The following is a 26010-nucleotide window of genomic DNA, read 5'->3' as shown; positions in this document are numbered from 1 at the left end:
GCACTTATGAGCAGTCATGGCCATGAAACACATTTGGCATCTGCTCTTCTGATTCCTGCCACAAATGTTCTAGCCTACTTCAACTAAAACGTCCATTTGTTCTAAACAGTTAGAAATTACCCATTACTCAAAGTAAAGTTGATAACAGAAAAAAACCGAATGAACTTTCATGTGTTTGTGTGTATTTTGCCCAAGCTACCTTGGCAAGTTTTCATGGTTTTCAAATGCACGACTCAGCACAAACAGAGGAAAGGCTGGAGACGGTGGGAGGGCCACTCGTGAGCAACTGAAGGAGGGAGGGATGTACCAGAATAGGTACGGTAGGCTGTGACCGTGCGCTCGTTGGGAGGCACAGTGGTGGTCTTGAGTGAAGGACTGGGGCAGAACCAAGAGGACACCATTTCTGCGGCCCAAAACCTGTTCTGGGTTTAACCGCCGCCATTTGTTTAGCTAAAAATTGCCTATCCACCAGCCTGGGGAGCATTGCTGGCTTTACCAGGAGGACAGTGGAACAACGTGGAACAAAGGACACAGGTAGGATTACAGATACACAGTCGCCATGTCAAGTGATACAGGTATTTATGTGCTCCTAATTGTGGCCGGGAAAGAATTTATTGCAGCATTAGATAAATTGTAAATTGAAATGATTATCTGATGGCCACACACTATGAATAAATAAATGGCTGAAACTGTTTTCCATTTTTGCAAGTTGAATGAGACTGTTCAAGAGAACAAATCCTCTTCCTGTGCCATATGCAGTGTAAGTTTGAACATTCGGCCACGCTCTTGCCGTGTCATATGTTCCTCAGAATCTCCTGCCAAGCAAAAAATAGATGTGTGTTTTGTGCTCATACGGGCTGAACTTAGTTGAAGACTAAGACGCATGCTAGAGCATAGCCTTGGTGATAGTCGATTCATCTTTCGTAAGACAGATGACGTTGGTCATGCGACAGTTTTTGTGTTTGGAAGCAGGGCATAGGGCAAAAAGAGTGTGTGTGTGTGTGTGTGTGTGGGTGTGTGTGCTCGCATATGAGGGTTAGGGCAATGGAGGAGCAGTGAAGAGGATGCATAGTGGGATGACCATATCCAGGGGAAGTGTGGTTACTGATTGAAGAGTTAATGGAGTGTAAAGCGACTGAATCAGCAGCATATACTCACAGGGTATTGCAAACAAAACCAGAGATTGTGAAAGAAAGTGAATGGGGGGGATACATGGGGTAGGTAAGCGGAGGTAGAGTCAATAAACAAGATGAATAATAAACACTGCACGCTTATCACGTAATAGGAACGTTATTTAGTCGACGATAACGGTTATTTGTTTATCTTGCTGCTTCAGGTTCACCTATCTTGGATCTACAAGGGACAGGCAGACGGAGGTCAAGAGCAGGATGTGGAACTTGGAGTCAAAGCTCAAGAGATAGAACGATGAGACTGAGATCTTCTGCCAGCAAACGTGAGAGAACAAGGTGAACATGACATCCGGCATGAGTGTGGACCTGCTCAACAGGGAGGGAGATGTGAACGTCTCATCTCTTAACCAATCCCTTCCTCCCCCTTGCAACATCGACGAGTCGTACAAGTACATATTTCTCCCAATCTGCTACTCGTTCACGTTCATCTTTAGCATAACCCTGAACTTTATAGTCTTGTACCGCTCGTTCCGTCACACCAAGCGCTGGAACGCCTCCCTCATCTACATGGTAAACTTGGCCTCCACTGACTTCATGTACGGCCTCTCGCTGCCTTTCCTGGTGGCCAGCTACATCATGCAAGACAACTGGGTGTTTGGGGACTTCATGTGTCGCCTGGTGCGCTTCCTCTTCTACTTCAACCTCTACTGCAGCATCTTCTTCCTCACGTGCATCTCCGTGCACCGCTACCTGGGCATCTGCCACCCTATGAAAACCATCACCCTGGAGACCAAGCGGGCCGTGAAAGGCACCTGCGTCGTGGTGTGGGCAGCGGTGTTTGCGCTCACCTGCCCCATCTTCCGCTTCGCCCAGACGCAGTACCTGCCCAGGGGAGGGGAGGGGGCCGGCTCCGGGCCGGCTGCCAACGGGGGCAGCGCCAACGGCGAGGCGGACGGGTTCCAGAACTGCTGGGACGACGCCATCGACAAGGAGTTCCAGGACTACGTGCCCTATGGAATAACACTGCACCTGCTAGGGTTTTTTCTGCCGTTCAGCATTATCGCCTGGTGCTACTCACGTGTGGTCTTGACTATCTTTAGGACCCTGCGATCCCAGCCCTGCTCGGAAAAGAGCGGCGGGGCAGGGGGCCGTGGAGGCGGCATGATGTCTGGGGCGGAGGGAATGTCAATCATTCTGGGCGCACATTCCCCGTATGTGCACAGACGCCGAAAATCAATCAAAACCATCATCACCATCACCCTCCTTTTCGCCCTGTGCTTCTTCCCTTTCCATGTCACCCGCACCATTTTCTTGATTCTGAAAGTGACAAACCGCGTAGAATGCACCACCATGCGAATGGTCTCAATCTGTTACAAAATCACGAGACCATTAGCCTCGTTCAACGCCTGGCTAAACGCCTTGCTTTACTTCCTCACCAAGGAAAAGAGTTCTCCTTGCTGCCCAAACCCAGAACCTGTCCAACACCAACACGGTCTGCTCTGGCCCTTGAGAATGCTGGGAAGAGCAGGTGAGGACGAGGAAGGTGGTGATGAAGCAATTAATAACAAGGGAAATGAACCAAAAGCAGAGGCTGACATATTTAGAGGTCAGCCGTAAGAGGAGTAGGGGAAACTTATACGAGTGCATTGGTCCAGGAGACCAGTAAACAGGAAGGCAATCAGGGGTGAGAGGTCAAACCTGACAAAGTTTTAAAAGGTGTTGGGATGTCGCTGTGGACAATGACCAGACCAAATTCAGAGAAACATTAACTTCACGTTTTGAAAATATACTCGTCTGGTCTGCTAGTAGTCTTTGTAGTTTTCGAAAGTGTGAAATGCATTGTAATTGTTTAAATTTTACTGTCATAAGCTACATAATGATACTTGACACACTGTGTCCATGTCATGGGAATAGTTTTTGGATATGAACGGGAAGCTTTAATAGCACTAGAATTTTTTTTTTTTTTTTTTTGATTGATTTGCACACCATGTTAAAAATTAAACAATTTAGGCTATTTAAGTATTCCGAGTTATTTAATTGTCTTCTGCACCTACTTCTCAACTGGGGTAGATTTTGGTGTGCCCCCAAAGTGGGCACAACCCAGATTGCTAATAACCTGGGTGATAACTGAGCCTCTGTCCTCTCCTGTCCAATCCTATCTAAAGTCGGAGCTTACTCGCTAATAGTTTATTATAATGGGTAACTTAGTTAGAACTTCCTGATGCTTAATCAATTTTTGACCAAACGGATTGGCTAGTGTAATTAAAAGACAATAACGTTCTTACACACCGATTAAACAGTGATCCTGTAAAAACAGTGAGAATAAGACTTTATTATTTCCATCAACACTAAGAGGTCGCAGTCAAAACTTTTCCTCTGTGGTTCCTTGTTGGTGGAATGATTTACCAAAAGCCCCTTGTTCTAGCAAACGACAGCTTTGGGGTCTTCAAAACGTGAAAAGACTCTGTTTACCTTGCATCAAACTAACTAATTCTCTTGAGTCAGAGTTTGTATATGTTTATGATTAGTGTTGTATAAATAGATATTTACTTCTCTGAAAATGACTTAAGCAAAAGTAAAAGTAATCTACAGTATAAGCATACCACTTAAGTAAAAGTCTTAAAGTATCGATTATTTACAGTTAAATACTTATGACAAGAGTATGACAAGAAGCCCATTATAAAACATACTTAAGTACTGAAAGTAGAAGTACACAGTAAAAGCTTTCGAGGCCAGGTGGGGTGACAACCCTTGCTATGCTTTTAATGAAAAAGAAAGCAGTCAGAACTTTGGATAGGCTATACTGTAAGTTAATGCAGCACCTTAAAACATGGTGCCTAGTGCCTACACTTCATACACAATGTCTTCGAATACTGAACAAAGTTATGGCTGTCATTCATTTTCCAATGCTGCTTCCTTTTATAGGCCTACAATGAAGTTTATCCAACATGTTTAGAAAGGCATTTACTTCACACAAAATGTGTATTTAATTTAGTTCCTTAACAGCCCACATAGGCCTTGGTGTGCTATGTCTTGGCTATATTTGCTTGGCCTTAACTCTGTCTAATTTTAAAAATGTATAAAGTAAAAGTAGGAAGACAAATAAAAGCTCTAGTAAAGTACAGACATTCCACATTCATACCTACTTAAGTATTTCTAATTAGTTACTTTACATCTCTGGATTATTGTTATTACTCAGTTAAATTCTATTTAGTATATTACTAATATTTTATGTTAGCTATATGACTTGACTTAAAACTGTTTATACTAATGTTAATGTCATGTTTATTGGTGTCATTATTGTATTGTAAGTCACTTTGGACAAAAGCCTCTGCTAAGAACTATATGCATAAACATAACATAATAGTTTAAAGCTAGCCTGGGAACCAGACACATGTCAGAGCTCATTGCATTTGCTCTGCCAGACATGTATGGACCTTTTCAACCTTCGTCACATTGAAACTGATCTCCACCTCAACCAAAATCTCAGGAACCAATCAAAACTGCTATCTGATACAGGGTGGGCATCATACCTTGATAGTGGAACATGGTTGAGGCAGTTTTGTACATAACCAACATCTTCTTCACTGATCGTAATTAGATGACATGGGCATGTATTTCCTTTGAAGATGAATAAACAACTATGTTTGGCTCATTCAGTGTCAAATCTTATAATGTTGTTGCTACACCATCTCAGATTTTGTTTGTAGATCACAAAGCGATCCCTAAACCAAGACCTGTAAAAATATCTCTGATCAAATCCTATGTCTTTGTATTTTTCCAACCCCTTGATGTTATCATTATCATTACAACCTAAAAAACACATAATCTGGGAAAACATTGTTTGGGAATTAATATCTGGAAAAGTATCATTTATAGCCAGGGATGGATGGATAAGGTGGAAGACAAACAAGTCGGTGTGACAACCATTAAAAATATTATATCCTTATATGTAAAAATGTTATATTGCATAATCGTTGATTTCCTATAAGTCCCTAGATTTGGGGGGAAAAAATGTGTAAAGAGTACTAATTTTGTACACGAGCCTATAGATATAAAAAAAAATCATTGTTTTACCTCAGGGACAAGAATGAAGAAACAGAGTTAAACATCTATTTCTATTATAAATCAAACACAGCATTGGCTTTGTACACTAAATCATCATACATTGAGCTATTCAACGTGACATACTCTACATGCCACTACACAAATCTCTCCTCTGCATAAAAAGTATTTGGTAGCAGCTCTCCTCCACGGTTATCATAGTGCTGACTTCAGGGAAGCTCAGGGAAGCACAGGGAACATGTTGAAGTCTAGGAGCCACACTGGGTCACCGCTACCACTTGGGGGGGCAAAATCTCACCTTTTTTTTTTTTTTTCCAAAAGATATGTGTACAGTATGTCGAGTATTTGTCTGCATGATAGCCATTTATATTTAGTCACTCTGTGATTTTACAGGCTCTTAAGTAGACTTCCTATTGAAAAAGAAAGGATTTCATGAAAAAAGTGAGTGCGTGATATCTCCTGAGAACCTCTAAGAACCTATTTATGGGGTTTAACCCACCCTTGAACCAAATGTACAGCTAGTGTATTTTAGTCTGAACTATAAATGCGTAACTATATGCCATGCTTATTCACAGGACTGAAACGGTCAGTGCATCCCAAAATGATGTTTTGATTAACTCCATTAGTTATCGAGTTATTAGTTATTGCAAAGCATGTCTACACCATGCTTCCTTCTAGACCGCCTTCTTCACATCACAAGTCGCTGAGTAGTCTGTGAGTGCCTCAACCATGGTCACTGACCTTTGACTCAATAATGATGACTATGTAATCAGGTCTTCCCGTCATCAGGTCTACCTCTTATAGTGATTAACTGCGCCAGGTTTGATGACACACACAGTTTTCAATGCTGAATTGGACACACTACGCTGAGCTGATGACAGAATATCAGTTATAGGATTGCTAACAGTTGTTTTCATAGTTGATTAATCTGTTGACTATTTTATTGATTTATCGATTAGATGCTTGATCAATAAAATGATGAGTGTTTCCCAAAGACTAAGATTATGTCCTTAAATCCCTTGTTTTGTCCATGTGTCACAGTTAAGTAAGTAAAGCAGATTATATTTTTATATTATTATTTTATATATATTTTTTAAATACACCAAAATAGCTGGTGATTAATTCAATACTTTGACAACAAACAGATACATTTTTGCAGCCCTAATCAGTTGTATTCTTTTGTTCAGAGGTGCAACACTTTTGGAGAAGGACTGCCTTAAGAATGTACATTAATCCAGAAAGTAAGCTTTCCAGAAACATGGATACATTTTTTAAAAAAAAACTTTATTTGTTACTCAAAATGACTGTGCATCTTATCCCACAACAATTTTTTTGTGGGACCATTTTAAACAAAATAAAATAATTGTAAGTTACATTGTTGTATCATTGTTGTAATTGCTTTTTGTGTGTTTTTAACCTGAATACCATTTCAGGTATTTTGGATCATTATACATTTAACTTCCTGAAATGTTCAATAAAAAGGTTCTACATTATGTTTACACCTGTTTAGCGGTACATATTTGAGTGGACAAGTATGATAACTTGTCCTACAATGGAATGAATGAAAATATATTCTAGGGCCCTTTCTTCACTGCCTTTTAAGGACACAGCAATGACAAAATACCAGTGTCTTTAAAGCTAAATACACATTTTAACACAGCTTTACAAATATCTCGTGTAGATGGTACAATGATTTTAGCAACTGTTAGAATAAAAATATATTATATCATCTGTAGCCTTCAGTGATGGTGACAATAGGTCCTTCCAAGTTGACCTTGTAATTTCAGACAGGTTTTAGGTATTTAAAATGACCCATGAGTTCCGAAGAGCTCAAGATCAAAAGCTAATCTTGCACTTTCATCCATACAAGGAAATTCCAAAGGCCGTTCTTACACTACAACTGACTACAACTTTCAATTCCAGTTTAAAATTACACACGCTTTTATGTACACTGTAATATAAAAAAGAATTTTCTTGCACAAAATGTTGGCAACATACCATCCATTTTTAGCATGATAGGTGCCCACGATGAAGTACACAAAAGGTCTGCGGAGACAACAACGGATAGAGACCCAGTATGTAGATGACGTCTGTTTGTTGCTTGATGGAAACACATGGATACCCCTCAGGACTGCAATGGTGACGGGGCTCAACGAGACAGCAGGGGAAGATCACTAGAATTCATGATCAGGTTGGAGTCAAGATTGAGGCTCTCTGCAAAATAACAAATAACAGTACATAAGTGTCTGAAAAAAAAATAAGAAGGAAATTAACTTCCAGTACAGCACTTTTTACACACCATTTCCTTCTGATGCTCTGGAGCCAGTGAATAAAATCTACAGTGACTGATTGAACGGGAGTTCACCCCACCGTTAAGAGGGGATGCATTGAAAGTTAAACTAGCTCCTATTCCCCACACAAACCGAAAAAAACCTTACCCTGATCAAAATTAAGTTTCTTAGATGAGCCTTCCCCGAGACCTTCTATGTCTACCAGGTCACTGTTGACATCCGAATCATTCAATGCGCTTAGAGTGACATCTGTCGGAACATAAACAACCATGAATAACAATGAAAAAAGTAAATGGGAAGATAGTACTGCATTGAAAAGTAAAAAATTGAAAACACTTTTCAAAGGGCAGAAAAACAATCTCTTCTATTTCATGTTCTTCAACTAAATGCATTTTCTTCTGCACCCATTCAGTAAGTTTCTCTAAACAGTGTGGCTTTAAAAACATCTACCTATGAGATGATGCTTACCTGCAGTCTTTTGTTTTTTTATGGAGGGGTGTGCCGGGGAGGATCCTCGAACTCCTGTCGTCAGGACGACTTGAGAGGCTGGTACTGTTATGACAGCAGGTGGAGCTGGAGCAGGCGGAGGCTTCTTGGTACTTTTCTTCTGGGAGTCAGAGGACAGAGGGACACCACTGTTTTCATACAGCTTCCTCTTGATTGGTGTCTTGGCCTGAGCCCTGTATTTGCAAACATTATCCATCACTACTAGTTGCACGTGAAACACACATTTAATGTTGCAGTCACAACTCAGAGACATGCAAAAGGGAAAAAAAGGTTCATTATGCATTACTTAAATGAATCATCAACAACAACAAAAACTACACCTACACCATCTACACAATATTAAATCCAGGTGGTACAAAAGCCTAAAGATCTAACATGCACATGCAACCTGAGTTGAGTAGCTTATACTGTGCTCAGTCCTGCAGAAGGGTCGAATTTGAACTTGCAACAGTATGTGAGGTGGACGTACCAGCAAGGACACAAAAGTTACGTATAGCGTCAGTCTCTAGTATCTCTTGAAGAGTCGGGATGTGCGTTCACTCATCACATCTCTCACTACATCACTCACTGACTAATTTTGCACTCACTTTCATCCAGGTAACATCACCACCAATATGTCCTCTACAGAGGAGACATGCACAATTCACGCATTTCTTAAGTAAGGCCACCACTTCTGCTACCCTGAACAAAGTGTATGTATGGCATTTGAATATTTCAGTATCATGTCTTGCCTATAGCAACTCACCCAGCTGGACTGGCCTCAGCCACTGGATGTAACTGCATTGTCAGTTCACCCAGTTTGGTAAAGGCAGCACCAGCTGCTGAGAAGATTTCTCCCACCTGAAATAGCAGAAGCAAGCATGAATACATATTGTGAATACTTAACATACTAATATCATTATAACGTATTAAGTGTAAAGTACGCCTGTAGAGGGATATTATTATGAACATTACACACACATCAACAGAGGACATGATGCAAAACTCCTTTGACATGAACGTGCAAATTCAACAAACTCATTAAGATAGGCTTAGCAAGTGTAGTCTACGACGTATTAACCCAGATAACTAAACTATCTTTCGTTTAGTTTGAAACTCATTATTACGCGTTATCTACAATTATCGTCTATAGATAGCCTACACAAACACTTTCTAGTAACGTTATCATGAATTACAATTGAAGTCGTCTGCATGGCTGACAAGAGCTTTGAAATGTATCCCACAAATAATCCAAAAGTTAGGAGGTACAGCATCTAAACATCTTTGTCAACAAAACTGAGTTTGTATGGCTTACTTTCGTGGAGGCGGAGGTCATTGTCTCCTGAAGAAAAGATGCTGTACAGCTCTAACGCCAAGGCTACTAGCAAGCTAAATCGTCTTTGCATTAGCAAAGCACCTAGACAGGTGCTAAATTCGACAGCCTAGAGATGTTCCCACAACTTGCAAGTAAGTATTTACGGAAAAGAATAAATAACAATGTATCACTAAAAATAGCTTCAATAAGTGTGAGCTACATGAAGCGAGCGCTAGTCGCAAACGCGCGGTCCTTCTCGTTACTTTGTATTTGTTGCCGAAGAATAAGTTTTCCCTTTACGGCCACCTACTGGTCTGGAGTGTAAAATACTCATCTCTGGTGCAAGTTCAAAGTCAAAACGTTTTGCACCGTTCTGCTATATTTCCCTGTAAACAGTGTACAAGATCAACAATATAAGATAGGCTTTTGAGGTAGTTTTCTGTCGTTTAGTGGGTGTGTCAGAAGTGCCATCCTATCAGCTGCGTGTGCAAGGAGCATAGTGTATCCACCCTACAGATTAAAGATAAAAATGACAAGTTGAAAAGAAAATGAAAACGATGTTTAGCCTAGGCCTGTATCAGTATCATCAGGCATGGAAAAACTGGAAAAAAAAGCAAACAACCTCCTTTTAAGTCACGGTAGCGCAACAACAGAGTGTTCACGGCACGCACCTCTGTTTGCGTTGGATCAAAGGCTTTACAATGTCTGACTTGAACTCACCCCAAGGCACAATAAAATATAAATGCACAGAGCTTTTTAAGAGACGCGATGGTACTTTCGTTGGTTTATTGCATGTTACAGCCATTTAGTTAATGAAGTCTCAGGATGTGTTATATGATTAGGTGGTTAGTTCCATTAGACTACCAGCTGAGATCAGCTGCACTGTTTTTCTAATCAGCAGTTTTCAGATTAGGCTGCCATAAACTTTTGACCGGAAGTGTATATTCTCAAGGCATGGAAATGTACCCCATCATAATGTATTCAAGACAAAACAAAAGTTGCATTACATTTTCATCATTACATTACACTGCGACAAATTAATGTTCTATTGATGTTCAATGTGTGTCAATTTCAAAAGTTCAAAGGCCCAAAGTCCTTGCACTGGCAGAATCACCAATGTATAGGCCAGTATTTTGTCTCTAAAATATCCTTACAATTCTTTCCAGGGTTGGAAAGGACTGGGTGCGTTGCCCAATGCATCGTGAATGCATGGAAGGTTGTTCTTCAATTGATGATTAAACACCTGGACCCATTGATGGATTACTGAACGGCCTACCAGGCCCAGGCCCTGAAGCCCTGGCCTTTCCGTAGTCACCAGTATGTTCTCCACCCCTGATGAGGCCCCTCAGTCAAATAACCTAGTTATGTTGATACATCTGTTGACTATATAGCCTACATCTAATATTTTGAAACTAATATCTGTTACGTCATATTTATAGGTTTCAATCTATGCATTTCTTTCCATGAAATCATAATTTAAGCGGTTATTTTTCACAAAAATGTCTTCCCCAGATCCTCCCCAGATCTGGTTTAGTTACCAACTTGCGGATGTGCAGGGGGGCCCAGTGGCTCACAATCTGTCCTAGACCAACGTAAATGCAATCTCTCTCTGCATTTTAGCATCTGCATGCCCAAAATAGATAGCTCTTATGGAAAATGTATATGGTGCGGCACTTCCTCAAAGAAATTACATCAATTACGTGTATTTACATCAAGGAGCACATCCATGTAGCCTCCTACTGAACGAGATAGATGAATGTAGACTAATTGCATCTCAAACACAGGTTTGCTTCTGCTTCCTTGCTAACACAGAAATATGCAGGCATAACGTGTCACTCTTTCAGAGATGGAAAGGATCCAATTGTAACTGGAAGAAAGACGACAACGGGGTCATTTTTAATCTAATTTATTTAATGAGGTTGTGTTGTGGGGCTTCAATTACAGTACCCAGAGAAAGAAGAGAAAACACTGTAACATGCAGAGAGACGGCACCATACTGCCACCACACAGGTTTGGCACAGGGGGCTTCATCTGGTGCATCAACAAAAAATGACAACTAAAAAAACATCATAACAACAGCAATAATAATAATAATAATAATAATAATAATAATAATAATAAACAAAATATTATTTCACCTAATTGGATATGTTCTGAATTTCAGTCCAAGAAAGAATCTTTCTCAATCCAGTGCTCAACGGTATGAATGTTATGTTAGTACTTACTATCTTTCTTAATCTAATGTGGTTACAAGACAGCAGCTTGGGGTTTCTATTAGATGCTATGAACACACAACAGGCTTGCATCCATGACTACAATACATAATCTACAAAAGCCATTCTATTTAAAGTACTAGCGACTGTAACAAATGATGTACAGAACGGGTGTCTTTTTTTTGGAAAAAGGAGAAGTTATACATAAAATAAACTGAAATAAAATATGGCACTCTTTATATTGCTTTGTTCAGACATATCAAAGCCTTATTACAATGACCATCATCAAAAATAATACGTGAAAATGTGTCATTGCATTCAAATACCAAATACAATAAACAATGTGTTTCAATTTATTGCTAATGTAGACCTTTTCAGAGCTATAGTAGTACTTTCACTTGATAATATGTATAACACACAGTTGTATTGTGTATAGGCTATCTTATAGAGGGTAACAGTCAATGTGGTGTACAATGCAGAATGGAGGAGGCCAGGAACATGCAGAAAGTACTATCTGGCATAAGGGAAACTATGGAGGGCTTTTCATATGCCTTGAGCGCATCAACTTGTGTAACACACACACGCACGCACACACACACACACACGTGCATACACATACACACACACACACACAGACACATCCGCACACACACACCCACACGCACGCACGCAAGCACGCACACTTGCACGCACACACGTATACACACACACACACACACACACACACACACACACACACACACACACACACACACACACACACACACACACACACACACACACACACACACACACACATTCACATAGATACATATACATACACAACACCCTTTCATCATCTAAATTCTATGTCATTTTGCCAAACATTCTACTGAAACTACAGCACACCATTCCAGTCACAAGGAATTACATGCCTGGTGACAAAATCAATCAAAGTATACTTGCCAAAAGACCCCTCATTCAGCCACAGGACTGATTCAGACACTATCCATACTGTTGACAGGAATCAAAATAAATACTGTACAGATCGGTGCAGACATGTAAAGAGACAGTGATCAAAACTGAAAGTAGACACAATGACAAACAGTTTCCCCAAATCTAATTAAGTCAAAAACATTTCATACAGTAAGTCTTACACTGTTGAGACCTGATAAAGCATGCACACTGTATTGTGTATAGTTACAAAGCAAACATAGATCCTGGTTGTTTATGTTGAATGGGTGCAAGTGGCCGAGGTGGTAAAGGGAGATGATTTCATGAACCTGCATTTTGTTTCTCATTTCTACCTCTCCCACTTACCAACAGCAATTAATAGCTGTCAGGCAATACAATAGCTGACTCAGCGGCCTGTCATGTTAAAAAAGAAAACTAAGTAAATGGCCTCTCCTCCATTAGGGTAATGGATTGGGAGAGTGCTTACACACACAGTCTGAAGGAGAGGGGGGAAAAACACAGGCCAGCCTTCTAGCACAGTGACAATAACGTTCTGTAATGGTATTCATTTGTACCGGCAGACATACACATACGCTCACAGAAATACATGCATTCACAAACGTACACTTTGTTAAGTGAACACGGGTTAACTTTCTGGTGCAATGCCTTTGATAGGCATAATTCATTGTACAAACCCATGCAAAGAGGACCAATAGTCATGCTGAAGAGTAATGAAGAAAAGACATGTGAAATATGAATACTTACAGTGAAACACAAGGACACACACACACACACACACTCACACACACACACACACACAAAACAGTACGGATTATATACGTGTTCAGTGCAATCTAGAGCAGTGTTTTAGTTGGCTCCTGATTTGTATAGCTGTTAAACGGTGTAAGCTGGACCCACAGACACATGTACAGACAGACATACAGAGAGATATGAATGGATACTAGTGTACACAGAATACGCATCGGACATTTCACTAAGACCAATAGACACAGCAGAGACACTGAAAGAAAGCAAATTAAAAAAGGCTAAAATAAAATATATTAATGAAAACAAGGGGATCCTGAGGACCGAAGTCAATGAGTTTCCTTGCCCCAGACACACACACATACACACACACACACACACACACATACACACACACACGCACACTCACACAGGCATACCAACACACAGTCATACCCACACAATCTCGGTCTTCAGAGGTAATTGCACATCTTTCCCATAAATGACCACACCTTTACATGGTCTCTATAGCAGCCTGCCGAGCATCACAAAGAGTTCTAAATTTCTTAGGAGTAAGTGAGTAATACAGGTAGAAAGTAGTGACTGACATTAAAGGACAAACGCTAATGCTAGGTGCTCTACACACAGCAGCTATTGTGGTATTCAGAAATCTACAATCACACCCACCCTCCAATGAGTGTATCAGTCACATTACTTGTGAACAACTTTTTGACCCATTTCATTTTAAACAGCAACACCGAGGTCGCCGACACTGAAAAAGATGTTGACATCTCTAGCGCGTAGCTTTTTTTCGCGCGCGTCTCCTTCCGTTTAGAGATCAGTGCAGCGTTCCTGCTTGCTGTAGTGATCGAACTGGCTCTTCCAGTGCATCATGTAGGAACTCCAGCGATGGAACTCCATTTTCCACTGTCGCTCGGCTTCATCAATGTTATCTAGGAGGGAAAAGGAAGACAATCAGTCAAAAGCGCAATCAATAAACGGGGTAAACCAAGTTGAAAGGCACTGGAAAGGAATGGAATAGATTAGGCAGGCAATTCAATTATGCAGGCAATGTAACAGGCAACACATGCTACAAATCCAGAGTGCATTAACTCGCTTTTCTTTTCACAACAAATACAAATGGAGAGAGGAATGTGGAGGAGAGCAAGTCGTCGGTGTTAGTAACATAAACAGGCTGCCAGTTTAGCTTAATCCTGGACAGAGCTTGCATGTGCTTTACACCTATTAATATACAGTGTGAACATATGCGGAGACAGAGGGATTACTTCCATATATTAATAGTGCGATTTTGAGGGAGGGGTATGAACAATCACTGTGCACTGCATATACCATAGCCAACAAACTGTAAATGGAAGTGGAGGCAAATATCATGTAGCTGAAAGTAGGATTGTCAACATCCCTGATCACGGAACTATATCAAATTCCATAACTACTGTAATATTGTTCCACAACAACAACAACAACCTATTCTAAAGCAAAACTGTTTTAATTCAGATGTGCCTAGGACTGAAGGTTTTAAGTATACTTCATAACATCTGTATCCATCCACCCATACATCTGTATAGATCTACTGATCCTCTGCTATGTCTAGCTATCTACTCTAAATAGCAATATCTTGTCACAAACAGGGCTGTTGTTTAATCACAAAGGCTACAGCAGGAGCAGCAGGTAACAGCAGCAGGTATGGGACAGCACAGGGAACAGGATAGTGGAGATCACAGACTGAGGCAGATACAGCCTCGGTTAATAGTATGATCCAGGTGATTAAACCCGAATTGACTCAGGAATTGTCAGAGATGTAAAAGTCCATGCAGATTCAGAAAGTAAAAGTCCTGCCATGTACAGTATTGGTTCTATCTGTGTGCTTACTGTAACACAGGTGATTTCACTACCACCTAGCTTAAGAGTTGGGCTAGTTAGAATCAGCTGATTAAGCCAACGATTCAAACAAAAATATGCCAGGACGTTTGCTTTCTGAAGCCGGACTTTTACATCTCTGGAAATCCAGTCCAGTTCTAGTTTCCTGCATTTCTGCTCACAAGGAACCAACAACATTGCTGATTTTGTTTCCTCTTGACCCTGACTCAAAACGCTTTTAAAACTGGCCATCTCCTGTCCCATTTGTTCAGCACTTGTAAAGACACACTGAGCCTCTTCAGTGCATGGCACGGAGAGCGGTCTACTTTGACTTTGACTGATGACAGAAAGTGCCTGCTTGAAAACCACAGTGAAATGCTCACAAAGGGCGTCTGAAATTGCGGTTCCTCTCCCACTGAGCAGGATTCCCATTGCAACAACACATCGTCAGTAACTAACCTGTCTAACAACAGTCTTACATCTTATTACCTCCGCCTGTTTGTCTGTCTGTCTGTTTGTCTGTCTGTTTGTTCACAAGATAACTCAAAAAGTTATGGATGGATTAGGGGTAAGGTCTGAAATGACCCAAGGAAGAAACGATTACATTTTGGGAGTGATCCGTATCACCGTCTGGATGCAGGAGGCGGTTGTGTGGTGTTCGCTTGGCGGAGGTTTGCGCTCTCTGAGTGCTTTTAGTTGATGTTGTTTCTTGCTGCTCAGGTTCTATGGTGCTGTGGTTATGTTTTTGTATCTGAGTGGTTATCTGCTGTTGGCTAGTGGCAGAGCTTGTTCTGTAAAGGAGGGCCTTAAACAGACTCCAAGGTACAAGACGCCGAGCCTTGTTGCTGCCTTCAGATGACTATGCTATGCTGTATAACCAGTAACACATGGAATGTAACATCTTTCCACCTCATTGCTTTGTGTGTAGCTGACATTCATTCACTGATTTTATCCAGATGAAGTACATTCACTGCAGTAAAGAACTTTTGTGGAGCTCTCTGATATTGTGCGTGTGTGTGTGTGTGTGTGTGTGTGTGTGTGTGTGTGTGTGTGTGTGTGTTCTGTACATGCGAGCAAAAGCAAATCATGGTGCTTACATTGTGGCCATTACATGATTGATTGATTGATTACACTAGAGAAACCATGTCTCCTGTGGCATTTCAAACAATGAGGGTTTAGTGCTTCACAAGCCATGCAAACTTGCAGTCCTCTGGGAACCAGGTGCTGGGACAATGAGAGGGCTGCAAGGCTTTACCAGTCTTACTGTGATTTTTTTACAAAAAAATTAAATATAGTGCTCTCTTTGACGTTCAGCATTTACTCTAAACTCGGACGAGGTTCGGACCATTGCAGACAGTAAACATCCAATATATTTGAAATTATGTTGATTCATTTCTATCAGAGGGCATTCTAATCAAGAAAAAGGTAACAAAAATCCTATTTTCTTTCAACGTCATCATCATTATGATCATCGTTATTACCGGTGATGTTGAGGAGACGAGGAAGGAACCGGTTCCACAGGGCACACATTTGCGTCCTTAGGCCTTTGTACATTTTCATCGGTAGAGTGTTCAGTCCCACATACTTCTGATCCGTGTTAGTGAACTGCGGCCACCTCTTCCTCTCCCTCTCAAAACTGCCGTCTGAGTTGTGGTTGGGATTTCTAGAGAAAAGAGGGTACATTGAGGGAAGGAATTGAGGAAACAAGAGTTGAGAGACGCACATTAACAAACTATGTTGCCAATTCATGTCCAACATATCCAAAGATTATGTTTCCATCCAGGCCCCTGGTCTTACCCAGTGCGAGCGAAGTTAGCCCAATATCTCATCATTCGTCGACTCAGCTTGTCTTCCTCTGCTGTGTAATTCAGTTTCTTATCCAAGGGAAGTCCGAACACAAATTCAATTTCATACCCATGGATAACCCCCATCCACTCGGGCCAAGCCAGGTTGGACGCCCGATGGTCAAACAGATAAAGATATATGGCACCTGGAGGGAAAGACAATTAAACATCATCTGTAAGGATATTGATTGGTGGAAAATTGATGGGCGATCATCTGTAAGGATACTGATTGGTGGAAAATTGATGGGTGATCAATGGAGAGCTACTCTCTTATCCATCACTCCCAATCCCATTTCATCTGGAAACATCTGCCATCAGACCAAAAGTCTTGAATACATAAATACATGGAAAATATAAACACTAATCAATACACTTAATTCAATATTTATTCAATATCTTTTATGGATATTACAGTATATTTATTCAACAAATGTATCCTTTGCTTTCCTGCTGTTGCTGAGCGACTGGAAGTTGGATTTCCACTGCTATTATTAAATGGCATCTATGGCATGTCACATTTTAATCAAAATGGCCTGTTATAAATGTCAGTGTGCAGTATTCTTTATGTAGGCCTACATCTTCCATTTTGGCTCAGACCTTGAAAAGGTTTCAGGTTTTATTTAAAATGAAAGTAACTTTTTATTCAGCACCTATTTAGATATACATGTCAGCCAGCAGACTGCTATGTGGTTATAGATAGTGGACAGATGCATAGAGCATGATACAATTTCAAAGTTCGCTTTGGACAAAGGCGTCTGCTAAATAACCATAACCATAACCATAACCATAACCATAACCATAACCATAACCAAAATGAAATTGTTTTCAAACAGGTATACCCAAACGTTTGATGCACAATATAAGAAAAACTAAAAGGATGTTCCAGTCTTGGTGGAAGAGAGGTGAGGTCAACCTTCCTTCTTCCAAGTTTCCTAGATCAGTGGTGGCCAAAATCAGTATTTGAGTATTGCATCCAGATATTTTGTGCAGCCCTTTTGATCATTTTAGATTTGCTATAACACTTGGCCTACTTCTCACATTTTTTGTTTCATTTCATTTGCAGATGCAGTTGCATTGACTGATGTCAGTTGTATCAGTTAACACTGCTGGGGGTCAGTCAATGAAAATAATGACATGCACTGTCCTTTACTAGCGAGCCAATTGAACTATTCCTAGCATTTCTTTCTATTTGGTTGTTGTCACTTAACTGCAAATGAAAAAAAAGAAAGAACACAAAGGTTGGCTAGGAGGCGCCTGGTCAGTTTCAAGAAAACTGCAATTCAATTCCTTCTATATTGAGTTTAGAGGGGCAGCAACCTGTCAGATTTGCAAGAAGAAAGAAAAAAAAAAGCAAAAGTGCATTGTGTGGCTTTCACATACAACATGACAACGCCACTACTGCCATCTGAAAGCCATTATTTTCAGTGGCGTGGTGTGCCATGTGGTTTGCCGTCGTGTCTAACAAAACGCAGAGGTGTGCAGGTGCACAGGCCATCAAGTTTCTGGCCAGCAGCGCCAGCAGATTTTGAGTCGAGCCCAGCAGCCAGAGGAGAATCACTTAATATCTAGACAGGCCATTTACACCACCACCACCACCACCACAAACTGTAAGTAAGATTGTCCCAAAGGTGAGGAGAGGCATTGTGTCTGTGTGGCAATCTAAACAGACCTGTTTAAAAATCTAGTAGAGATTGAATTTAAAAATCTAGTGAACAAACACTATGCAACAATTTGACACTTTTTGATTTGATTACTTGATTTTGACCAATTACTTTTTGTATGTTCCCCGTTCATTTTCATGAGATATAATGTAACGCACAGATATCCATAAGGACACATGGGGATGTGAAGGACACATAATCTGTATCATTCTCTCAATTGCCATCCAGGATATGGTCTATGTTCTGGATCAGAACATTCAACAAAACTGTTTGACAAATGACAGCTATATCGCCAAAATACAAATACCCTCACACCTCTGAATGTCTCCTAAACTGGATGAACCATACTAGCTCCAAATATCTCCTCCAGCAGAAACTATAGATTTTTTAAACACATCTTCAAAACAGGGACTATTTTTCCTTCAGCCTGCTAAATCTCTGCCTGTCATTGTGATTTGTGATTAGCTTCTCAATCTCTTGAAAAGAACATCTATATTATATATATATTTCAGTACAGATGAGATATTGACACCTTAAGCTTAATTTTTCAAAATCTAAAGAGAGGAAATGTCCATACGCCAGACATTAGCTCCAAACTTTTTAAATAAAACTAACGTTTCAACGACGTCTGGGTCTTCTTCCGGCAAATGATTTGACATGTACAGTATGACAAGAACGATGTGTAGGCTAGAAGACATCAGCTGACACTTGTGACACACGAAAGCTAAGTCCATTGGGTAGGCCCACTTGTCCAATCACAGTAGACTATTTAACGTCTCTGGACCAGCCTAGCATTTCCCTATCCAAAAGTCACTCTTCGAAAGAACCGTGTCGCACAATTCCCCAAAGAATAGGGGCATACAAAATACACAAGACACTCCGCATTGGTTTCCTGTAGCTGCCGAACTCACAGGACAGCTTCAGAGTCAGTACATTCCTATAGAAACACTATGATCCAGCTCTATTCTCCTGCTCGACCCCTTCAGTGATGGTGTGTGTCTATATTGGCCAGACCACACACATTTGCACTACAGAATATACTGTATGCCATGTTAGCACTTCATGTTTGGCTTAATTAAACAGGTTAGTATGTTGGTATAAAGTTGCTGCCTCTACACTTTTGGAAGAGGAATCGACAACCAAAGCTCTGTACTGTACACTACCACCAAGAAATAGGAATTGAAACGTCAGTCATCTGACCTCATGTGACTTTTATGCCACTCAAACTCAACAACCATCCTTTTGGTGTGCTAGTGCTGCTTTCTAAAAAAGAAACAGATGAAATATTGATGACATCTCACCGTAAAGGCTTTTATATTTTATGTATTTGAGGTGATACCTCCATTCCACCAACCCCCACGCTTTAACAGCATGAAATTGGGACTTTTATCATCTTTAGCCCTCATGGTGTTTCAAAATTGTTTTTCATTGTGTCAAAAGCTATTTTAGGCTATATATAATTACCTCTAAAATTATGATTTGATCCATGTCTTAATTTATTTACCTTGTGAGTTTCCTCCATTATTGGATTCGGCATGCCCCCATGTAAAAGCTCCTGGCCCCTGGCTCGGTTGTCCACCTTGGGAATGCATAGCATTGTACTGAGCGTACGCTCGGGCAAAGTGCTGCAGTGGGCATATCACGTTGTGGTCACCCACAATGTCATCCATAGCGTCCCGATTTTTCAAGGGGTTATTCTCATCCATCCAGTCAGTGTACTGCAACACCACTGCTTCCAGACCAATGTCGTTGGCATGTGGGACACTCATCTTTACTCCCTCCAGAAAGTCCTCGCGTGAGATGAGACTCTCGTTGTCTTTGCTGAATCCTGGGGCGCCGTAGAGCAAGAAGTACGACCCTTCGTCCTGATTGACGCCGAGCAAGATCTGAGTGTCTTTGAAGTTGCCCGAACTGAGCATGGCGTCTGGCGTGTCGGGCAGAACGACTCCATCGATCAGGGGAACAAAGGAGAACCGGAAGAGGCTGTTGTAAGGGAGAACCTGGAACTCGTGGTCGATCAGGTCCTGGGGAGGGGTGTTCCTCAGGCAGTCCACCATCTCTGTGTCGTTACTGAACTGGCAGCCGACGAACTTGGCCAACAGGGTGGCCCTCCTCCGGGCTTCCGCTGGGGAGACTGTGGCCCACGGGCAGTTGGGGACCCCGCTCTGCAAGATGGCGCGGGTGAACGTCGGACGACTGTCTGGGGACAAGAGGTGCATCCCTACCGACGCCCCGCCGGCGCTCTCGCCGAAGATGGTCACCTGCTTCGGGTTACCCCCGAAGAACTGAATGTTGTCTTGGACCCACTGGAGGGCCAGGCGCTGATCCAAGAGGCCCACATTACCGGGTGCCTCGTTGGAACCGTGCAGGGCGAGGAACCCGAACGCGCCTATTCTGTAGTTCATGGAGACCACCACCACCTTCTCCGTGTTGGCCAGGAAGCGGCCGTCGTAGACGTCCAGGGACGAGGAGCCGCTGTAGAAACCTCCTCCGTAGATCCACACCATTACAGTCAGGTTGTGTGGCCTCGGGGAGGCTGGCACCCATACGTTGAGGTACAGGCAGTCCTCGCTCATCATTCGGTTCGGGTTCCACATCTCGCTGCCGGGAAAGCCAGGCCAAGACTTATCCACATACTGGTAGCAGGCATTGGGGTACTCTTTGGCTTCAAGCACACTATTCCAGGGCTTCTTTGGCTCGGCTTCCCGGAAGCGTCTCTTGCCCAGCGGGGGCTCGGCAAACGGGATGCCCAGGAAGGCTACGACGTGACCGCTGTCCGGCACGGGGAGGACGCGACCCTGGACACGTCCCTGGCGCGTCGTCACCACGACCTCCGCCTCGCTCTGAGCGAAGGAGCGGCGGGCGAAGAGTGCGAGGAGGACGAGGTGCAGAAGGATGACACCGGAGGTCTTCATGGCCGAGCGCGTCTTGTAGGCGGTGGTAGCGAAGAGGCAGAAATCTGAGCCGCGTCTGTTGGCATAAGAAAAAAAAGAGTAAAGTTCTGAAGAGGCGAAGTGAAGTTACACGAGACATTAATACGTACTGGAATCGCTGTGATGAAAGAAAAGCTGCTCGGGAAAGTCTAGCAGTGTGAATCCAGCGGGTTGTGACAATATACCTACAGTAGCCTATGTGGACTACAAATACACAAAGCACCCTATATGCACACCTGCAGGGTACTGTTTATGTTTGGAGTATTGAGTGGTTGCTATGACATCAGGATTAGTTCTGGAGGCATGGTGGGGAGGCAGGGGTACATAAATTTGACTGCAGCTGTGTGAGTGTGTGTGTGTGTGTGTGTGTGTGTGTGTGTGTGTGTGTGTGTGTGTGTGTGTGTGCTATTTCTGTTCCCCACCCCCCACCTTATTCCAGTATGGGGTTCTATTTTGGTGGGTGTTACTTCTTCAGTGCCCCTCTTTCCATGTCTCTTTCTCTCTGTCCCAATCACGGATTTCAAATGCTTTAGGTGGAATCCTCCCGTAAAAGCACGGTATGCTATGTATATCTATCGCCATGACAATGGCAACAACAATCAACAATAATTCTCAATGAATCAAATTGTGCATGTTTTCTATCAGTGTTAATAATGACATGTAGTTCATTAGAGACATGTTTCACGACGGACAATAGTCCAGTTTGATTAAGTAGCTCTGGACTCGTTTAAAGGCTACGCTTCTGACAAACCATTTTTTAACGCTATTGTCATCCTCAGTTAACCAGGCAGATATAGCACAACAATGAAACTGATTAGACATTGCAACACCTCAACTGTGAGTAGTTTGTGTCGAAGACATTAAGTCCTTGAGGCGGAAGCCTGGGGTGTCAGTCTGTACGTCTGTAGTTAATAATATCTATGCAGACAGCTGCAGGGCTGAGAGACTAGTTGGGGAGGGCAGAGCGGAAGAGGGAGAGGAAGGTGTGTGTGTGTATGAATGTGAGTCCGTGGGCCTTTGGGTGTCTTCAGTTAATTAGACCCTGGAATCTATTTATGAAGTTCGCAGGGGTATTACTTACACTTCAGGATCACACACATCATTACTATGCACAGCGGTCCTCACGCGTTACCCATAAACTAGCACGTCCAAAAACCTCCTTCCTGTCTCTCGCCCGCCTGCCATATCCGTTTATCCTCACACAAGACATCTGTTTGGGTTTTCATATCATCTCACACCAAACTCTACACAGCATCCTCATATTATGCTCCTCACCATAAACATCTCTGATTTCTCATGGAGATAGAGATCCTAACAACACGTCACCCAGAGTGTTCAACCTCCAGTCTCTCCATGAATATCTCTGATGTCATGCGCCTTTGACTTGGTATCCATGTTTATCCCCATCCAGGTCATGTCTACTCCTACTGCTTCAAACACTCTTCTTGTAATAGCATAGTACTGTACTGTACAGACCCCCCCCCCCTTCCCATATTCCATTTCCATGATCACCCTCTGCAAGCAGACATGAACATGTTATGGAATACCACCAACTGAATGAATCTGGCAGTATACTAGAGATGACAATCAGCTTAAATGTACCCTGAAATTCTGTTTGCATGCCCTTGTGAAGGCTTTTCTGTCCTGCTGTATCAACACTGCATGCTCAATAGTTAAGCTAAAATTCTGTTTATGGACCGACGTCCAAAGGTAGGCTATAGGGATGCTCGCTCATTTCCGTTCCCCCCATTCTTACAGTTACTCCATGTGACGTGATCTACAGGGCAGTAGATTTTCAGACACTGACAGTTTGACGAGCGGCACGGGAATCGCTGGAATTTTCCGTTTCGCGCTTCACCCGTCTCATATTTCACTCACAACATAGAGGATGCGCGTGTGCGCACACACACTGGCGAAGAGCAGGCTAGTCCTAGAGGACGCAGTTGTCGTCTTAATGTTATCGAAATGTCATCGCACAAGCTATAATAAAAATAATCATAACAACTACTGGTTTTCTTCATACATTAATGTAATAGGCTATTAACATGTAGGCTAAGGTTTATTACTTGCGTATTAAATGACATGGAGGATTCAAGCTTTGGTTTAGACTCTAACCTTCATGTTGCAACTTTGCAAATGTCTGCATTTCGTAAATATATGTGACCATGTGTTTTTCTCCCCAAGGACCAACAGCCACATTCTCCATCTTACATCAAGTCTAAAACAGCACATTGCTTTTGGAGGTTTATTCCAGCATGTAGCCTATCTGGAGTGAAGTCTGTCTGACTCTATTAATAATAAAGGGAATTCAGCAGGTCGTGGACATTTGAAGCGTCATGTATTATATTTCACAACAGCAGACAGGAGAAAGGATATAAGACTACTGCTAGAGATAAACAAGTCTTCGTTTTTGGATGACAGCTGCTGAGCGCGGCGGTTGCGTGCGTGAACGCCTCTGTTTTATATTTCAGGGAGACAGCAACGCCCCCTCCCTTTTACATCCCCGGCTGCTCCTTCATAAAATCATGAAGCGCGCATATTCATCCATCCATAGCTTCGTATGTAAATTTATTTCATGTCAGTTTTCCTACACGACCCTACGACCATAGCCTGCATTCTAATAGGATAGACATATAGGCCTAATAGGCCAATGACATTTAATGCAATGAATAACTCGCACGGCAATTTTGACAGCTAATTATGCAACACAACAAACCAGATGTCTGTTGACAGCCGGTAATACCTGCCTCAACAGTAACAGTTTAATCAAGTGAGTTTACGCGTGTCAGAAGGATTTGAAAATACAATTCAGTGTCCTCATAACATTATCGACAATTATTTTACTTCAAGTAGGCCTGGCTATACAAGGTAGGCTGAGCAACAAACTAGCCAATCGCCCCTCCATGCTTTTTCAGCCTCACGATGTTGGTCGAGGACGAGCAGTAAGAAAAGCCCTCTGGAAATATGGTCATAATTAGCCTACGACAATAAACGCACAGCGTAACCAACACGACTAATGTTACTTAGGCTATTTAGATTAAATTCCTGGTAAAGTAGCCTAAAAGTGCCGGTTGAAAATATCATCCAAATAAGAAAAACACATTTAGTGCATGAACATTAACACTGAAATCAACACAAGGTCTTGCCAACAAGGTGGAATAGCTCTGGAGAACTGCATGTCACCGTACAGTTCTGGACAGATGTGCTTGACTATTACCACAATTGAACACACGCGACCTCAAACAGATACCGCAAACCAACAGCAAACATTAAATAGCCTACTGTTACAAGGCCAGCTCAACTCTACGCAACCTCAAATAAAAAAAAACCCTGATAATTGTCGGTATCATTATTGCTTTACTGGCTTACGTTAAGTTACACAGGCGGTTCGGATATAAGGATCAATGTAGCGCAAAAGCCTACCTAGCGCCCCCCGATAGATCGGTTCAGCGCTGGGTCTCTCCCGGTTGCTTCCTCCCTCACCCAGTCCTTCGACGAGGGAAAATGAAGCGCCAGACGCTCCCAGTGTTCCAAGGGAGACAAACGAATAAAAAAACGACAGGGAGTGGATTGATTTCAGCTATCTGGTCTGTGTGGTTTATCGTGCCCCTGGCCGGTGAGTGCCGTACACTACACAGACGACAACAGGCGGAGACGGACCATAATAAACCTTAGCGGTGAAGGGGGGAAAAAACGCCACCTCTCGCGAGAAAACCACTCCTTTCCTTCGATTTCTGCGTGTAGCCTATGAATCAGGAAAAAAGCGCACAAAATATTAAGTAGCCCAACTGATGTGAAGATAGACCTTCAAAATGTTTTAATGTTTGTTGCAATGTTGTGTTGCAAAAAAACCTCTCTGTGCTGCTACCTTATTTTATTATAGTCTAGGCCTATATATTTTTTCAATCACAGGATGCTAGTTGACTTATGTCAATATGATATTCAAAATGCGGGACTAGTTCAGCTTCAAGATAGGCTACATGCAGAGGACTTTCACCTGGGATTATCACACCCTTACTTGCACCCTCCCCCACTTTATCTCTCTCACAAACTCACTCACACACGTGCACGCACACGCACACACACACACACACACACACACACACACACACACACACACACACACACACACACACACACACACACACACACACACACACACACACACACACACACACACACACAAAGCTTGATAATTCCATGTAACAATTCTGGGGACCACAGGTGGCTCTATGTCAAAAGTGTTACACGTTCGAGCAACTCAAGTGCAAAGAAAGTCAGTGTATGAGAAAATGTATTATGCTATCTATCCCCCAGTAGGCATCATCAGTATAATTGAACAGATTATCTCCAAAGGCAGAGCAATTACAATTCATCTGACTGTTCATTTTTCAAAAAACTATCCTTCTGATTATTGAAATGGACAGACTTGCATTCAGTATCGGCATGCTTAAGGAATATGGAGATGGAATTGAGCGATACACACTAATACAGTGTAAAGGCAAGTGAGCGTTGAG

At 42.1% G+C, this 26010-nt stretch overlaps 3 protein-coding genes across 5 annotated transcripts; 1 reads left to right on the top strand and 2 right to left on the bottom strand.

Annotated features, from left to right (window-relative positions):
- Positions 1-327: 327 nt before the first annotated feature.
- si:dkey-6n21.13 (P2Y purinoceptor 3) lies at positions 328-5017 on the top strand. Its single transcript, XM_062516820.1, has 2 exons — positions 328-534; positions 1337-5017. Exon 2 carries the CDS (start codon positions 1473-1475, stop codon positions 2745-2747), a length of 1275 nt encoding a protein of 424 aa, XP_062372804.1. The 5' UTR covers positions 328-534; positions 1337-1472; the 3' UTR covers positions 2748-5017.
- A 1441-nt stretch (positions 5018-6458) lies between these two features.
- zgc:92664 (uncharacterized protein LOC436695 homolog) lies at positions 6459-9577 on the bottom strand. 2 transcript variants are annotated; one of them, XR_009935139.1, is made up of 6 exons: positions 9288-9577; positions 8739-8833; positions 7955-8166; positions 7634-7735; positions 7194-7409; positions 6459-6969 (listed from the first exon to the last, which is right to left on the bottom strand). XR_009935139.1 is itself a non-coding variant. In XM_062516819.1 (5 exons), exons 1-5 carry the CDS (start codon positions 9306-9308, stop codon positions 7345-7347), a joined length of 495 nt encoding a protein of 164 aa, XP_062372803.1. In that variant the 5' UTR covers positions 9309-9577; the 3' UTR covers positions 6459-7344. The 2 variants fall into 2 exon arrangements, 1 of the variants encoding a protein (XP_062372803.1); XM_062516819.1 differs by having other exon boundaries at positions 6459-7409.
- Positions 9578-11177: 1600 nt separating this feature from the next.
- On the bottom strand, positions 11178-25118 carry ache (acetylcholinesterase (Yt blood group)). 2 transcript variants are annotated; one of them, XM_062516652.1, is made up of 5 exons: positions 24917-25118; positions 20065-21530; positions 16853-17045; positions 16537-16718; positions 11178-14130 (listed from the first exon to the last, which is right to left on the bottom strand). In XM_062516652.1, the coding sequence occupies exons 2-5, from the start codon at positions 21473-21475 to the stop codon at positions 14009-14011; spliced, it is 1908 nt and encodes a 635-aa protein (XP_062372636.1). In that variant the 5' UTR covers positions 21476-21530; positions 24917-25118; the 3' UTR covers positions 11178-14008. The 2 variants fall into 2 exon arrangements, with proteins under 2 accessions (XP_062372636.1, XP_062372637.1); XM_062516653.1 differs by lacking the exon at positions 24917-25118 and adding an exon at positions 21604-21647.
- Positions 25119-26010: the final 892 nt, after the last annotated feature.

The sequence above is a fragment of the Sardina pilchardus genome, chromosome 16 (genome assembly GCF_963854185.1).
Source record: "Sardina pilchardus chromosome 16, fSarPil1.1, whole genome shotgun sequence".
In the NCBI taxonomy this organism is placed as follows: domain Eukaryota; kingdom Metazoa; phylum Chordata; class Actinopteri; order Clupeiformes; family Clupeidae; genus Sardina; species Sardina pilchardus.
Note: the sequence above shows the minus strand (reverse complement) of the source record. Positions and strands in the feature narration are given on the sequence as shown.

What these genes read in the sequence shown, in the direction of transcription:
- si:dkey-6n21.13 (XM_062516820.1), top strand. Translation starts at nt 1,473, where the DNA reads ATGACATCCGGCATGAGTGTGGACCTGCTCAACAGGGAGGGAGATGTG.
- zgc:92664 (XM_062516819.1), bottom strand. Translation starts at nt 9,308, where the DNA reads ATGACCTCCGCCTCCACGAAA. An exon ending in TGACCTCCGCCTCCACGAAA is followed by an intron (nt 8,834 to 9,287) that starts GTAAGCCATACA and finishes CTGCTATTTCAG; the next exon opens with GTGGGAGAAATCTTCTCAGC. An exon ending in GCTGAGGCCAGTCCAGCTGG is followed by an intron (nt 8,167 to 8,738) that starts GTGAGTTGCTAT and finishes TTGCAAATACAG; the next exon opens with GGCTCAGGCCAAGACACCAA.
- ache (XM_062516652.1), bottom strand. Translation starts at nt 21,475, where the DNA reads ATGAAGACCTCCGGTGTCATCCTTCTGCACCTCGTCCTCCTCGCACTC. An exon ending in GCTAACTTCGCTCGCACTGG is followed by an intron (nt 16,719 to 16,852) that starts GTAAGACCAGGG and finishes TCTTTTCTCTAG; the next exon opens with AAATCCCAACCACAACTCAG. An exon ending in TCGTCTCCTCAACATCACCG is followed by an intron (nt 14,131 to 16,536) that starts GTAATAACGATG and finishes TTTCCCTCCTAG; the next exon opens with ATAACATTGATGAAGCCGAG.